The 13,909-nt window shown below is 42.2% G+C and overlaps 2 protein-coding genes across 2 annotated transcripts; one reads left to right on the forward strand and one right to left on the reverse strand.

The window, feature by feature from the left end:
• Nucleotides 1-8,453: 8,453 nt before the first annotated feature.
• Nucleotides 8,454-10,896, forward strand: fkbp3 (FKBP prolyl isomerase 3). Its single transcript, XM_047574229.1, has 7 exons — nucleotides 8,454-8,609; nucleotides 8,952-9,053; nucleotides 9,151-9,252; nucleotides 9,346-9,481; nucleotides 10,063-10,130; nucleotides 10,238-10,335; nucleotides 10,532-10,896. Exons 1-7 carry the CDS (start codon nucleotides 8,505-8,507, stop codon nucleotides 10,584-10,586), a joined length of 666 nt encoding a protein of 221 aa, XP_047430185.1. The 5' UTR covers nucleotides 8,454-8,504; the 3' UTR covers nucleotides 10,587-10,896.
• Nucleotides 10,897-12,089: 1,193 nt separating this feature from the next.
• faua (FAU ubiquitin like and ribosomal protein S30 fusion a) lies at nucleotides 12,090-13,859 on the reverse strand. Its single transcript, XM_047574230.1, has 5 exons — nucleotides 13,771-13,859; nucleotides 13,076-13,157; nucleotides 12,816-12,960; nucleotides 12,500-12,555; nucleotides 12,090-12,319 (listed from the first exon to the last, which is right to left on the reverse strand). The coding sequence occupies exons 2-5, from the start codon at nucleotides 13,148-13,150 to the stop codon at nucleotides 12,194-12,196; spliced, it is 402 nt and encodes a 133-aa protein (XP_047430186.1). The 5' UTR covers nucleotides 13,151-13,157; nucleotides 13,771-13,859; the 3' UTR covers nucleotides 12,090-12,193.
• Between the last annotated feature and the right edge of the window lie 50 nt (nucleotides 13,860-13,909).

Raw genomic sequence — 13,909 nt, forward strand, 5'->3', positions numbered from 1 at the left:
CCATCATCATCATCAGCAGCAGCAGCAGCAGCAGCTGCATCTCACTCTGTCGTTCATTTGCTTGACATTTAGTGTATGCGAAGCCTTGGGAATGCATTAATTATATTTTTAATTTTTATATTTTCTGGGGCGACGTGTTTTTGTCTCAGGTGGATGGAGCTGAACCTGCCGTCCTCCTCACATACTCGGGAAATAACGTGCGAAGCGCAGACAGTCACCGGGGCTGCGGCTCATTCACGGCGTCGATTCATTATTCAAACATGACCTTTCCTCCTCCTTTTTTAAAAGTGGTGCGTGCATGAATTTTGGCAGACGGACAGATTGGCTGACACCTTCAGAGACGCGAGGCGGCGGAGGTGCCGCACGCAATCAGGTACTGGCACACTCCGCCTCCCCATTATTGAAATGAATGCTTGATTATTAGAGGGAGGAATTAGTGTGGCGTGACGGGGAGCTGCGGTGTGGGAATTGTTGGTTTTGCGCTTTGAGGGGTCAAAATCGAAGAGCGGGCGCGTCGGAGACACAAGAAAGGAATGGTCTGTAATGGTCTGAGCAAGTGTGCGCGTGTCAGTGGCTGGGTGTTTGCTGAGCAATTCTCGTCCACTGCCCGCCGCCTTGTCCATGTCAGGCTTCACATGCTAAAATCCAACTCTGAGCCTGAGTGGCTCAGCTGGCTGGAGGGGGACAGAGCAGGAAACTGCACAAAAAAAAAAAAAAACAAGCAGTCACCACTTTCGTGGCTTTAATGTCGTGTTTTTTGCACCAGGTGGGTACCCTCAGCATGCACACGGTTTGACACACAGGGCTTCATCCCTCAAATGCCTCACTACCACGGCTAGTCTTATCTTCCTCCGAGTGCATCCAAGCACATGCATGTACGAGCAAAAAAGGAAAAGATAAGAGGAGGAAAAAGTGGGACATTCCAGGCCCGAGTTGCCCACGGAGTCGTGGAGTGTTGTCTTTTGCAAACGCCATAATAGCTTCCCGGCTCCTGTGACACTATCTGTCACACATTCACCCGCCGTTCCTGTTTACGCTTCATCCTAAACGAAGAAAGATCCGCCTCAGAAAATAACCTTCAGGAGGTGTTTCATAAATACTAAGTCTAAGAAACATGTCCTGTTATCAGTAAGCCGCCTTCTCCCCTCAGGCATGATGCATTTTACATGACACACGCAGTGAAACCTGCTTCATCCTGGTGATGGAAGTGAAGGGAGGATGATGAAATTCCATCTACTGAACGTGAACCCATTTTCAATTACACACACACACACATAAAAAACTTCAGTGAGGGTGTGTTACGTGGCCATGTGTGTTCTCGTCAAAGAAAAGGATCACTCGAAAATGCAATCTATTCTTCGAACAAGTGGAGGGAAAAGAAGTTGCGGCATCCCAAGTTTGAAAACACATTCTTTGTAGTGTAAGTAGAACGAAGTTCGTGAGTGTTTTACTTGACATTCTGATAAGGAAAGGTATGCAATCCTTGTTTATGTAATAGAGGGGGGGAAAAAAAGATTTCAAATGTTATCTGCAGGTTTGAATGTTTTATGGGTGCAACAGGATGTTAGTGCCAAGCCAAGCTGAGTGTCCTGGCATGACTTTAATGGAGGCTGAGACAGGCAGTGAATCACTGCTCTGCACACGCAGGATGAAACTGGGTATTGCTAACGCGTTTGAGTGTTTCTCTGAAATATATTTAGCTACAAAAAAAAAACAGTTTAAAAGAACAAAAGCTTTGAAAATCAGCGCGATTTCAAATGGAAACGAAAACAATAATTATACATTATAATTATATATTTTTCAAAGCAATAAATGCTGCTCGTTCTCTTATTCTTGAGATTAAAAAAAAACAAAAACAAACAAACACCAGCCTTGCATCATGTTGCACACGGGCCACATTAAATTGAAATTAGACAGCGAAAGAAAAGACCTTCTAATCCAAACCAAGCAATCTGCGGATCCTGAACGCCACCTAGTCCTGTCCCTGACTCCTGCTGCGATCAGCATTCCCGTCACTGACGCGACCCATCGACCGGCCCCGTCCTGAGGGTCTTCTGTTGAGAGTTTACGGCGTGAAGCTCTGGGGGACTCGCATACGGGGCGCCTCATTCCGAGGTTGGCAAACACAAATTAAAGCTCTGTTTGGTGATGGATTTTTTGATGTCAGGCTGTTCGGCCAGAAGGAATCACAGGGCGGAGGGGTGAAGCAACATCGTTACAGGCTGCCAAGTGTGTTTTAATTTACTTCTGCACAGGATTAGGACATATTGTTATGCCAGGACATTATGACATTGCAAGACCAGCATGTAAAGACACAGACAAAGGCACTGGGAGTCACTGGAGCAGGACTGGGTTACCAATTTTTTTGTGAATTTAACTGGCAAAATATGTGCCATTGCAAAGTTGTTGAACAGTTTGTGTACATTTCCTTTCAATAAGACAGAGTTGGCGTGCTGTCTAATTGCTCTATTGTGCACATTTTATATAACAGTCCGTTAAATATAGAGGCATTGAAGGAACGGAAGGAGAATGTCAGGGCCAATCCTTCTCATCTAATACGTGTGTTTTTAAAGGTATGTTTTTAAGTGTGCGAACAGCTATAATTGTGAGCCTTGGACATTCAGGATTAGGTTTAAATGCAGGGTTTTACTTCTGTAATTTGCTCTAAGGCTGCAGTCACGAATCCCTTTGTTTAAATGTAAGCAGACAGTGCGAGAGTAATGTGAGGAGACAAGAGTTTCGGAAGCATGCGGCTCAGAAGTCTGTCCCTTTAAGCCCAGCGAGATATCACGCTGGGACCGGTTCCAACCGAAACTTCAAATCCATCTTTTCTCTTTGGTTTCTAATTAGCGGTTAACAGATGATGCATCCCAGAGACAGAAGGGAGAGGGCATGTAGGGGTGTACAGCAAAGCCTCTGGTGGCAGATTTTATCCCCCTTACGCCACCCAGATCTTGTGATTTTCAGATTTTTTTTTTTTCTTCTTCTTCTTCTTCAGGTGAGTGATTTCCCTTTTACTTTGCGCGCCTCAGATCAGGGTTGGGCTGATCTCAGTTAAACTCTTAATAAGCCCCATTTCACGGCATGCGGCCAAGAGATTAGATCTGACAGGGCAGGCGCGGGCTAGTACTGAGACTACAGATCTGAAGGCTAAGCTCAGGACTGGAAGTGTTCCAGCGCATGGTGCGGCATGGCGGATGGACACCCTCTTTGCTGCATGATGACACCAGGAGCGTTGCTGTGAGAAATTCCCCGCTCCCTATTGACCAGGAGGTGCCACACAATAATCCAACCTTCCCTCTCCATCCTCCGTCCCCCCCAAGGGGTGCACTTATAGGTGGAGGTTTTATGGCAACAAAGTAAGCGCTCCGGCTTTCTCGCATCCAGGTGTTAGTGGAGTTTTCAGCTGCTGACCTATCATACTTTTCACTCTGACGGCGAAACCCAGAGGAGCGCTGCCTACTTCACACGAGCTGTTGGTTTGAGCTGCAGCAGAATGTGAATCGCACTCCATGAGAAGCTGGAGACGCGCACTCGCAGCCTTCGGCACAGGCAGGTGAACTCGGCTTGCCATATGGCTTAGGGGGAACTTATTAGGCTCTGAGCAGAAAACACATTATCCACGGTGGACCAAGGCCACCGAGGGACATTTCCATCATGAAAGCCTCTAATTCCAGTGGTAGGATGAGCAGGAGGGAAAATGTTTCAGGAGAGGAGCTAGCTTCTCGCCTCGTGTAGAGGTGGACGATATCTTCAAGGCCTGTCTGTTCCCAAATGGCTTATTTTTCAGTTATTTTATTTTATTTATTTATTTATTTTACCTTTGGGACTTCGCTCTTTCTGGGCTGAATGACCCGGCACCGAATGAATGGTTAACACATGCAGAATTTTTGCTTTCTGCACACACGCAAAAAAGGAAAAAAAAAAAAGACATCCGCATTTGCCTTTTTTTTTTTTTAACCACAGAACGAGCGCTATTGTTGACGCTGCTGCAATGATTTTCCCTCACATAACATGTCCAGTTGTTACAGTACCCGTCGCCACTGCTATCTTCAACGAGGTGAATCATGGCGATTTAGCCTCCTATCACATCCCACTGTAAACATCACATGTTGAAACCACCAGTCCTTTTGGAAATGTGCAAGGGCCGAGCGAGCTCTGCCAGCGCCAACGATGTGTACATACTGAACCCTTGAGGCTGACAGTCGGAACTGCAGCCAGACTGAACCGTCTTCCCGTCTATGCATTTGTGTGTGTGAGTGCTGTGTTCTGGTGTGAATGAGTGGAAATGTCTCCACAGGCGCCCATCAAGAACTGTTGTAAATATAGGAATTTTCATATTATTTCCTCTGATGGCTCATAGGCTCAAACGCCTTTTCATTTGTGACAGATACCGATTAAAGAGACGCTTGTGTCGTTGAAAATCGTCACGATTGGTTCTTTAATAATACCGTCGACTCTTCAAATGTTTCCTGCCGGCAATGTAAATTCCTTGCCATAGAAATGATAAAACGAAGCCTGTTAAAAAATGCATTGGGCTGACGGCACACGTGGTAGAACCGAACGTGAGTGAGGACAAAGTTCTTCAAATATTACTTGAGGATTACATTGTTTGTAATCTCCTTGCCGAGAGGCACGTCTCGGAGAATGTGCATCACTTGTTTGTATAACCTGTAGATGTGAAGAGCTCTCAGGAGCTGCATCAAATTAGATTCCTCCCTCACTTGATGTGCGAGCTCATTTAAGCGGCTCAGCTTTGCAACTCCCAAAAAATACCTCATCATTTTTTGGTTTGTTTGTTTGTTTGTTTTTTTTTACCAGGAAACTTCCTATAATGCAACATTCAGACACTCACAAACACTGACAAACAAAGAGCGTCGCTCCCATAATGCAAAAGCTGATGTCGTGATGGAGGTGGAAAACATCGAGGCAAAAGAGTGAGAACAGAAACCTCATACCTTTGCTACACAAGGGAGTTTATATGTAATTTGCAACCACAGGAAAAAACATCACTCTGTCTGAAGGAAGTGGATGCCAATGTTTTTTTGTTTTTTTGTTTTTTTTAAAGCACAGAGCTGTGAAATTTCAGTTCCACAGTTTGTGCTGTTGTAACTATCTTTCCCTTACGGGCAACAAAGGAGGAGAAATGAGACCTGGGAGATTTCCTCTAAAGAGATAATTATCCCTCTCCTCTTCCTCCTGAGCTTCTCACCCAGTGTCACTCTTGTTGCCTAGTAACCAAGCAGGGTAAAAAGCTCCGCACGACCCCGTTCTCCAGCGTGGTATAGTGGTGGCAAGTCATCATCATCTCACTGCTTTTCAGTGTTGCTGACGAACACAGGCAAACAAGGGCGGCTATGGGACATGGGTTATGCACGCGCGCCTTTTTAAGCTGGCTGCCTCGCCGCTGGTGCGTGAGTGGAACAGCAGGGAGCAAGCAGAAAGCCTGGAGGACGCAGCGAAGTGGACATCGACGTGTTAACCCTGAGAAGGATGCCGGGAAGCTGGAAACCGATATAACACATGGTATAACATGTCAACATGAAACCCCCCTGCGGAGAATATCACCACAGCACTACGTGGTTGAAAAAACACACCTACAAAACTGTGTAATCAGAACAACTGTACTTCTTTCACTCATACTTACCTTGTCAAAAACTATATATACATATAATAATTAACTGATTAGTGTCCTAAAATGTCAACCAGAATTAATTATTTCAAAATAAGGTTCATAGCCACATGAGTAAATGATCAATAGATTGAAAAGGACACATTTGATCTGAAGTTACACATTCAAATGCTATGAATACATTTTCAGATATGCAAAATGTCATGTAATTTGCAGCAAACTAATGAATTGCAACCTCTGAGCAGATTCATTTTCCCACCGGCAACGCAGGACTGGAGGCAGTCTTAATCTTGCCTGTAACTCCTCTGGAAATGAGGTCTGTGAAGGTTCTCAGTCATCCAGGTCATGGTAAGCAGCTTCCTCAGTTCTAAGGGACTTCCCAAGAGTCCCTCATAACCCGAAGAAGCTACTCGGATGAGCGTCTTCTCAAGACTCAAGTCCAGTTGCCTTTTTTTTTTTTTAAAAAAAAAGCCTTTGGGAAAACTCTGAAGGTTCACTCTGAAATTGAGCGTTTGATAACACAACGTTAGTTCAATAACCTGTATATTAAAGAGCAAGCTGCAGAAGAACGCAGATGGTGCTGATGCACCTGAGGCTCTTTGCCAACTAGTTGTAGCCTGATAAGAAGCTGTGATACCAGGAAAATAAACACACATAACTGATCTGTATACAGCGGCGGAGACTGTCACTGGTGCTGTAATGTGCTGTGAAGAATCAGATAAAAGATATAGTTTATTTTGGTTGCAGCTCTTTTTCTCTGGTCCTAGGGAAATAAAACAAGATGAGGAAGCAGAGGCAAATATGCTCTATGGTCTATGAACAAATGTAAAAGGCCTTTTACATACGTACAGCTGTACCTCTCAATGGGATTCATTCATTGCATAGGCAGCTTTTGTGCTTACAATTATCCTGCAGCAACTGCAGTTGTATAGGAGTTATTGTGTGTCTTGTATACTAGGAGAAACAGTACTTCACACCTGTTTGTTTTTATTAACCTAGTGTTGAAGTAATAATATATGAATATATATATATATATATATATATATATATATGTGTGTGTGTGTGAATCTTGAATGTTAAGCAAAACGCTTCTAGGAACATATTTACAGTGGTGTGAAAACCTTCCTTATTTTTTGCATGTTTGTCACACTTGAATGTTTCAGATCATCAAACAAATTTAAATTTAAATGTAAGACAAACACAAAATGCAGTTTTTAAATTAAGGTTCTTATTATTAAGGTGAAAAATAAATCCAAACCTATGTGGCCCTGTGTGAAAATGTATTTGTCCCTCCTGTTAAAACTGTGGTTTATCACACCTGAGTTCAGTTTCTCTAGCCACACCAAGGCCTGATTACTGCCCTACCTCTTCAAGAAAGAAATCAAGTCAAGAAATCACTTAAATAGGAGCTGCCTGACAAAGTGAAGTAAACCAAAAGATCCTCTAAAGCTAGACATCATGCTGAGATCCAGAGAAATTCAGGGACAAATGAGTAAAAAGAAAGTAACTGAGATCTATCAGTCTGGAAAAGTTTATAAAGCTATTTCTAATGTTTTGGGACTCCATTGAGCCAAAGTGACAACCATTATCCACAAATGGAGAAAACATGGAACAGTGGTGAACCTTCCCAGGAGAGGCCAGCCAACCAAAATTACCCCAAGAGCTCTGAGACGACTCATCTAAGAGGACACAAAAGACCCCACAACAACATCCAAAGAACTGCAGCAATCACTTGCCTCAGTTGAGATCAGTGTTCATGACTCCATCATAAGAAAGAGACTTCACATCTTGATGATCCCCAAGACTTTTGGGAAAATACTCTGTGGACTGACGAGACAAAAGCTGAGCTTTTCCAATGTTGTGTGTCCTGTTACATCTGGAGTAAAAGTAACACAATATTTCAGAAAAAGAACATAGCAACAGTAAAATCTGGTGGTGGTAGTGTGATGGTCGTCCAGCCATCTGTTCATGACCTCAAGTTGAAGCCAACTTGAGTTTTCCAGCAGGATAATGATCCAAAACACACCATCAAGTCCACCTCTGAATGGATGGAGAAAAACTAAATAAAGACTTTGGAGTGGCCCAGTCAGAGTCCTGATGAGTCCTAATGAGATGCTGTGGCATGACCTTAAAAAGGTGTTTCATATGTTCATCTTTATTTTGCATGTTTTAGAGAAGACATTCAGAATAAGAAGACATGTGGAACTGTGTAGAACACAAATAGTGTTATACCACAGAAAATATGTAGTATATTTTAGATTCTTTTTCTCTGAGCTTTTAAATGATTTAGTTTACTAAGCTGTTGTTCCATATCCTCCACAGTTTTCTTCAATATCAATCTACAGTGTACTAAAAAAAAAAAAAAAAAAAAAAAAAAAAAAAAAAAGTATGAATGTATATATATATATATATACACACAGTACACAGTCAGGAGCGCGTCGCGTATGGTGGTGTTTGTGTTTTGTGTGCTCTCCTGCTCTCCTCTTGAATAGTTTACATTTGTCCACTAGGTGGCAGAAACACATGTCAGCCAAATACACAGCTGTACAAGCGTTTCCTTATTGACGTACTTTTAACTGGGTCGAACTAAATAATTTCAGCACTTCGTGTTTTATTAATTTATTAATTTATCATCCATCGCCTTCTATGTTGAAGTTCCGAATGTATTGTAACTAGTGTAACTTTTATTTTATTTTATTTTTTTAATTCACCCTTTTTTGCTTTTATATTTTTTGATCCTTAGTCAAAAAGAACACACCATGCCGTTTAAAACTATAAATAGAGAATATGTAACCCGTTGGTTCCATATTTGAGCATCGCTCCTTTCAGTTTTGATGTGAGGAGGTCAAAGTTCACCAGCTCGCCTCTCAAAATGGCGGCTGAACCAACACGGGAGTGGAGCGAGGAGCAGCTCAAAAGTGATGATTTGCCCAAAAAAGACATTATAAAGTTCATTCAGGACAATGCAGCTCACTCGGTATGTTTGCCCGGTTATTGTCGTCGTGGTTTTGGTCATAGTATTTGCAGGCTCCAGTTTGAATGCTCTGAACTGCAGCCTACAGCATGGTTAGCTAGCATCAGGAGGGATGCTGTGTTGTAGCATCGAGCAGAGCAGGATGAAAGCCCAGCAATAAATACATGTACGCATTAGAGACGGAAGCTGCGGTCTATTATTTATTTAATCTGGTACTGAACTAAAATAGGCGTATTCACAGTTTGACAGTTGTTTTTTTAAAAAAAAAAACGTATTATAAAATGAATGCCCCACATGTTCATTTGAGCATCATCTTTATTCTCTGAAACGCATCTTCTCTTTCAGTTCCTCAATGAGCACAAGCTGCTGGGAAACATAAAAAACGTCGCCAAGACGGCAAAGAAAGAGCAACTGATTGTTGCCTACAATCAGCTCTTTGAGAGCAAAGTAAGTGATGATGTTTGAGTCTCGACGTTGCACCTGGTGGCACTGCAATAGGAGGCAAGGCTGATGTAAACTGTGCGGCTTTGTGTGTAATTTGCAGAGGTTTAAAGGCACGGAGCCCGTGGAAGAAGTGACAGAGCAGGTTAAAGCTGTGAAAATAGACGAGAAACCCAAAGAAGTTAAGGCCGAAGTCGTGGATGAGGTACTGAATGTTAAATACACACATACCTTGGTTTGTTCCTTTGCTCTAATTTGGTGACGCGTTAATGAACCGATCTCTTCTCCTTCCTCTCAGGGGCCTCCAAAGTTCACCAAGTCAGTGCTGAAGAAGGGCGACAAGACAAACTTCCCTAAGAAGGGTGATAATGTCAGCTGCTGGTACACGGGCACCTTGGAGGATGGAACCGTCTTTGACACCAATATCCCTGCATGTAAGACAGCACCGCACCTTGAAGTGGTATTTTACGCATTTAAAGGTTTTTAATGACCAAACAAACACCAGTTTATTACTACCTTTAACTGACTCGTTTTTGACAGATTAACAGTATCTGTGGTTCATAGTGAAATCAGTATCCTGAAGATTCTGACCTCAAATCATCAGTGGCTGTGTTAACATGGACGGTATTTCTTCAACCCGACTGAAAAAAGTCTGATTAGAGATTCGCTCTTAACTGTTTGTACTGGATGAGATACATGCAGTCAGAAATATCAAACTTTATTTTTATTGGCTAAATTCATTCAACAGAGGAAGATGATCAAGATGGATCCACGTTTTCAAAGGCTCTATGTGTGTCGATTAAGGTTTCGTTCATCTTTAGAAGCAGCTTGTTGGAAATGTTTACATGGTTATTTGCCGCTAATATTTTTTTTATTGAACTGATTATAAAGCTTTACACTCTCTGATCAGGTTAGATTTGCTGAGTCTGTTCTGATTGAGGTGGTTACGCGAGATTCATAATATTAATGAAATAGTAGTTTTCTCATAATCCAAATCGTTTCTGTCCCTCTGCAGTGGCGAGAAAGAAGAGGCAGACTAAGCCACTGACCTTCAAAGTTGGTTTGGGCAGAGTCATCAGAGGAGTAAGTTATTCCAGTTTTTTTTTTTTTTTTTTTTTTTACTTTGTGCATCCACACTTTTGCCATTTGCACGGTTTAACCCTTCCGTTCTCCACATGTCATCTTCACAGTGGGACGAGGGACTTCTCACGATGAGCAAGGGTGAAACGGCTCGATTGGAGATTGAACCAGAATGGGCCTATGGTAGGAAGGGCCTCCCTGACAGCAAGTATCCTTTTCTGCTGTGTTTTGTATTTTGTCATGTGAATATATTTATGAAGTTATGTGATACTTAAGTTTGCTTTGGTAATATTTCCGTATTGACCTTACCTCCACAAGAGGTCAGAGCTCAGTTTCTTCGGTGCTGTAGCTGTAATTTAATACAGTGCCCATCACTTACTTCTCCTTAACTCCAGCTCTAACAGAATTCCACCCAATGCCAAGCTGATCTTTGAGGTTGAGCTGGTGGCTGTGGATTAAGTGACAAACACTGGCCAGCATGCACTACATTTCAAGAGTAGACAGGCGTATCTAAAGGCCTTGCTGTAAAGATTGAAGTTAACATGTCTCTTGGATTGCATTGCGCCCACTTCCCAGTTTTGTTTTTTGTTCCGTCAAACAAACCCGACTGGACCAACAGCGATGACCAGTCATTAAAGTGTTCTGAGTTTCCAAAATGGGATGGCTTGTCAATAATGTACATATCAGAGACCATGAAACTAACTGATGTTTTGTTCAGTTCTTTTGCATGTACACTGTAAATGAAAAATAAACCTGTTCCAGTCACTGAGTTCGTGTTGATTTTTATGTGGCCGGTCACTGTAGAAACTGCACATGTACTCACTTATTTACATCTTGCTCGTATTGGTTTGGACATTTTTTTTCTTTAAAACTGTTTTAATTCTTTGTGGCACCGATTCAATAAGGTGCTTGAAACATTCCACAGAGTTCATATTGACATGAAAGCATTATCAGCTGCTGCACATCCACAATGGGAACATCCTGTGCCATCACATCCTAAAGGTGCTATATTGCCTGGATAACGACTTTATAACGACACGTTCTCCTGTTGGAAATGATGGATGGATACACTGTGTTCATAAAGGGATGGACACGGCAAGCCATCACACCCATGTAGGCTGTGATATTTAAACTTTACTAAGGGGCCTAAAGTGTGACAATGAATATCCCCTACACAAGCAGCCTGAAGTGCTGATACAAGACAGGATACTTCTTGTGTTTTCATGCCAAATTTTGATCATACCATCCAAATGTTGTGACAGAATTAAGACTAGTAAGTCTAAGCAATGTTTTTCTAAACTTATATTGTCCTACTTTAGTGAGCTCTTCTTCATACCTGACTGGAGTATTGTCCTCTGCTGCTGTAACAGTCCATCTTCTTAAACATTCGACACGTGTATGTTCACAGATGCTCTTCTGCATACTTAGCTTCTATCGTACTGGTATGGGAAACTGTTGCCCGTCTATCAGCCCAAAGTTTGTGACCTGTATAAGGCATTTTCAGTCAGAACAGTTGCTCATTTTCTATTTGGGATTTTCATGTACAACTGTCTGGAGTTTACAGTAAAAGGTATGATAGGATCAGCAGTTTCTGAAATTCTCAGTCCAACCCATCTGGCACAAGCAACCATACTACACTCAGCAAGTCCCTTAAATCGCTTTTCTTCCCATTCCATTGCTCAGTTTGAATTTTAGCAGAGTCATGACCATATCTTTATGCCCCGAATTTACGGCTATGTCATTTGTATACAATGTATAACTAGTCTGGCCAGTGAGTATAAATGCCACTATTTTTTTTTTTGTACACCAAATTAATCATCTGCTAAATGATACAGCTTGTGTGAAAGCCAAGGAAACTAACCAATCTAAGCCTGGCATCATTCATTTTACAATCGAGTATCCTTTTTAAACAAACAAGTTGACAAAGATCTAAACACCCATTTCAAAACACATCAGTCACAATTGCCAAGTATTTTTTTTTTTTAATTTTGTACAGGATGACATTTAACTTGGTAAAAACTGATGGATGGTGTTGCAGTTTCTCCTTCCTCTGGGCATTTAAGCACTTAGGAGTTGGCGTTGGGTCCCTTCTTCTTTCCGAAGGTGGGCACAACGTTCACAAAGCGCCTGTTGTACTGAATGCGACGCTTGGCACGTCCAGTCTTCTTCTTCTTTTTCTCCTGCTTCTCAACCTAGAAAACAGGAAATCAAAATGGATCTTAAGTTCATGGTGCATGTTAATGTATTCGTTTCAATTCTCAAAACAATGTTAATTTTATTTACTCATAAAAACCACTGAGCGTTTTAACAGGTCTGTAAGTTTAAAGATTACAGTGAAACGCAAATGTATCAGAAGAAGCACAAAAGCTTACCTTGGGAGTCTGTCCCCTCACTTTTCCGGCACGGGCCAGAGAGCCGTGAACCTTACCTGGTAGAGGAGGAAAACAGGAAGTTAATTGGGATATCACAGCTAGTCTTGTAAGCCAACCATAGACTAAGACACTGGCTTTAAAAGTTTTACACCGCCTGGAAGCCAAAATATCTTAAATGGTCAACCAGTTGCCTATGTTTAAATTTCAGACGAACAGCAAGTTGGTTGATAAAAGGCGACTTCAAGCTTTCAGTCTAATTAATACTACTTAATGGTTTGGAAAAAAACAACCCTCTGTGTTGCATCTGTGTACTCACCTCCCAGCAGCCTGCCAGCTACCTCCAGGGTGCAGTGTTCGGAGACACCGCAAGATGCCAGGGAGACATCATCCTCCAGTGGGCATCCGGCCAGAAGCAGCACCTGATCCTCGACCAGGAGACCCTCCAGAGACTGTACGTGAGCCTGAGACAAACCAAAGAACAGGCGTTTACATAATCTGCTCCATATGGCCATGTTTTTAAACCTCAAATTCCCGTGTTTTGTAAGAATTCAAAGATCAACTCCTAAACATTTTTACCTTGATCTGGCCAACAGTCTCCTCTCCGGTCACCTCAAGGGTGTGAGTGTTCTGGGCACGCAAGAAGAGCTGCATCTTGATGCTTAAAGAAAAAAAGACTACATTAGTCGTTATCAGTATCTTCATATGTTATTTTTAGCATTGTTACTGCACTGAAGTGATAAGAGACCATATTACAAGCGAACTAATTAGCGTTAGTACAGCTACTTCCAATTTGATGATAGCTATTTTTAATATATTGTTTAATCTGTGCTTTTCTTGACACGACAAGTCAAAATGTCCTATTGACCCATTGCGGAAATCTAGTCGTGGCGTTCATTTGCGATTGGAAACACTTGCCACAAAACCCGCCATGTTAAAACTGCGCTTGGAATAACTAAACCAGTATACACCGTAGTGTATTCTGTCACCACCTTACAACTGATGGAACTTTTAGAGAACCAGCGCACAACAAGCTGCCGCCGGCTGAACTTGTCTCACTTGGACCATAGCCGCCGTCAGCGCTATGCTAGCTTAGCTAGCCACATGGGGCACGCGTTTCATAAAGTCGAATAAATACACGCAAAATAACCGTTCATTGTCTAATATAAAGTAGAACTCGTGTTTACTAATGATATATGTGCTAGATTCCACCATTAAAGTAGGTCAGGCTTTTTCCTAATTAAGAATTTTCACTTAAATCGCACAGGTCTTACCTCGTTTGATGCTAGTCGTTCAACGCTAAGCATAAAAAGGGCTGCTAAAGGGCCTGCATTGCGCATGTGCGGATATACGTAACTGATGTCGGAAGCGGTAGCCACGCCCATCCGAATGGCGACGCAGTTATTTAAGAGG

Source organism: Mugil cephalus, chromosome 21 (genome assembly GCF_022458985.1).
Source record: "Mugil cephalus isolate CIBA_MC_2020 chromosome 21, CIBA_Mcephalus_1.1, whole genome shotgun sequence".
Lineage (NCBI taxonomy): Eukaryota > Metazoa > Chordata > Actinopteri > Mugiliformes > Mugilidae > Mugil > Mugil cephalus.

Excerpts from the sequence above, each read along its gene's own strand:
- fkbp3 (XM_047574229.1), top strand. The coding sequence starts at position 8,505 with ATGGCGGCTGAACCAACACGGGAGTGGAGCGAGGAGCAGCTCAAAAGT. Across the intron at positions 8,610-8,951 it reads AGGACAATGCAGCTCACTCG|TTCCTCAATGAGCACAAGCT; the intron begins GTATGTTTGCCC and ends CTTCTCTTTCAG. Across the intron at positions 10,336-10,531 it reads AAGGGCCTCCCTGACAGCAA|AATTCCACCCAATGCCAAGC; the intron begins GTATCCTTTTCT and ends CAGCTCTAACAG.
- faua (XM_047574230.1), bottom strand. The coding sequence starts at position 13,150 with ATGCAGCTCTTCTTGCGTGCCCAGAACACTCACACCCTTGAGGTGACC. Across the intron at positions 12,556-12,815 it reads AGCTGGCAGGCTGCTGGGAG|GTAAGGTTCACGGCTCTCTG; the intron begins GTGAGTACACAG and ends CTCCTCTACCAG. Across the intron at positions 12,320-12,499 it reads TGAGGGGACAGACTCCCAAG|GTTGAGAAGCAGGAGAAAAA; the intron begins GTAAGCTTTTGT and ends CCTGTTTTCTAG.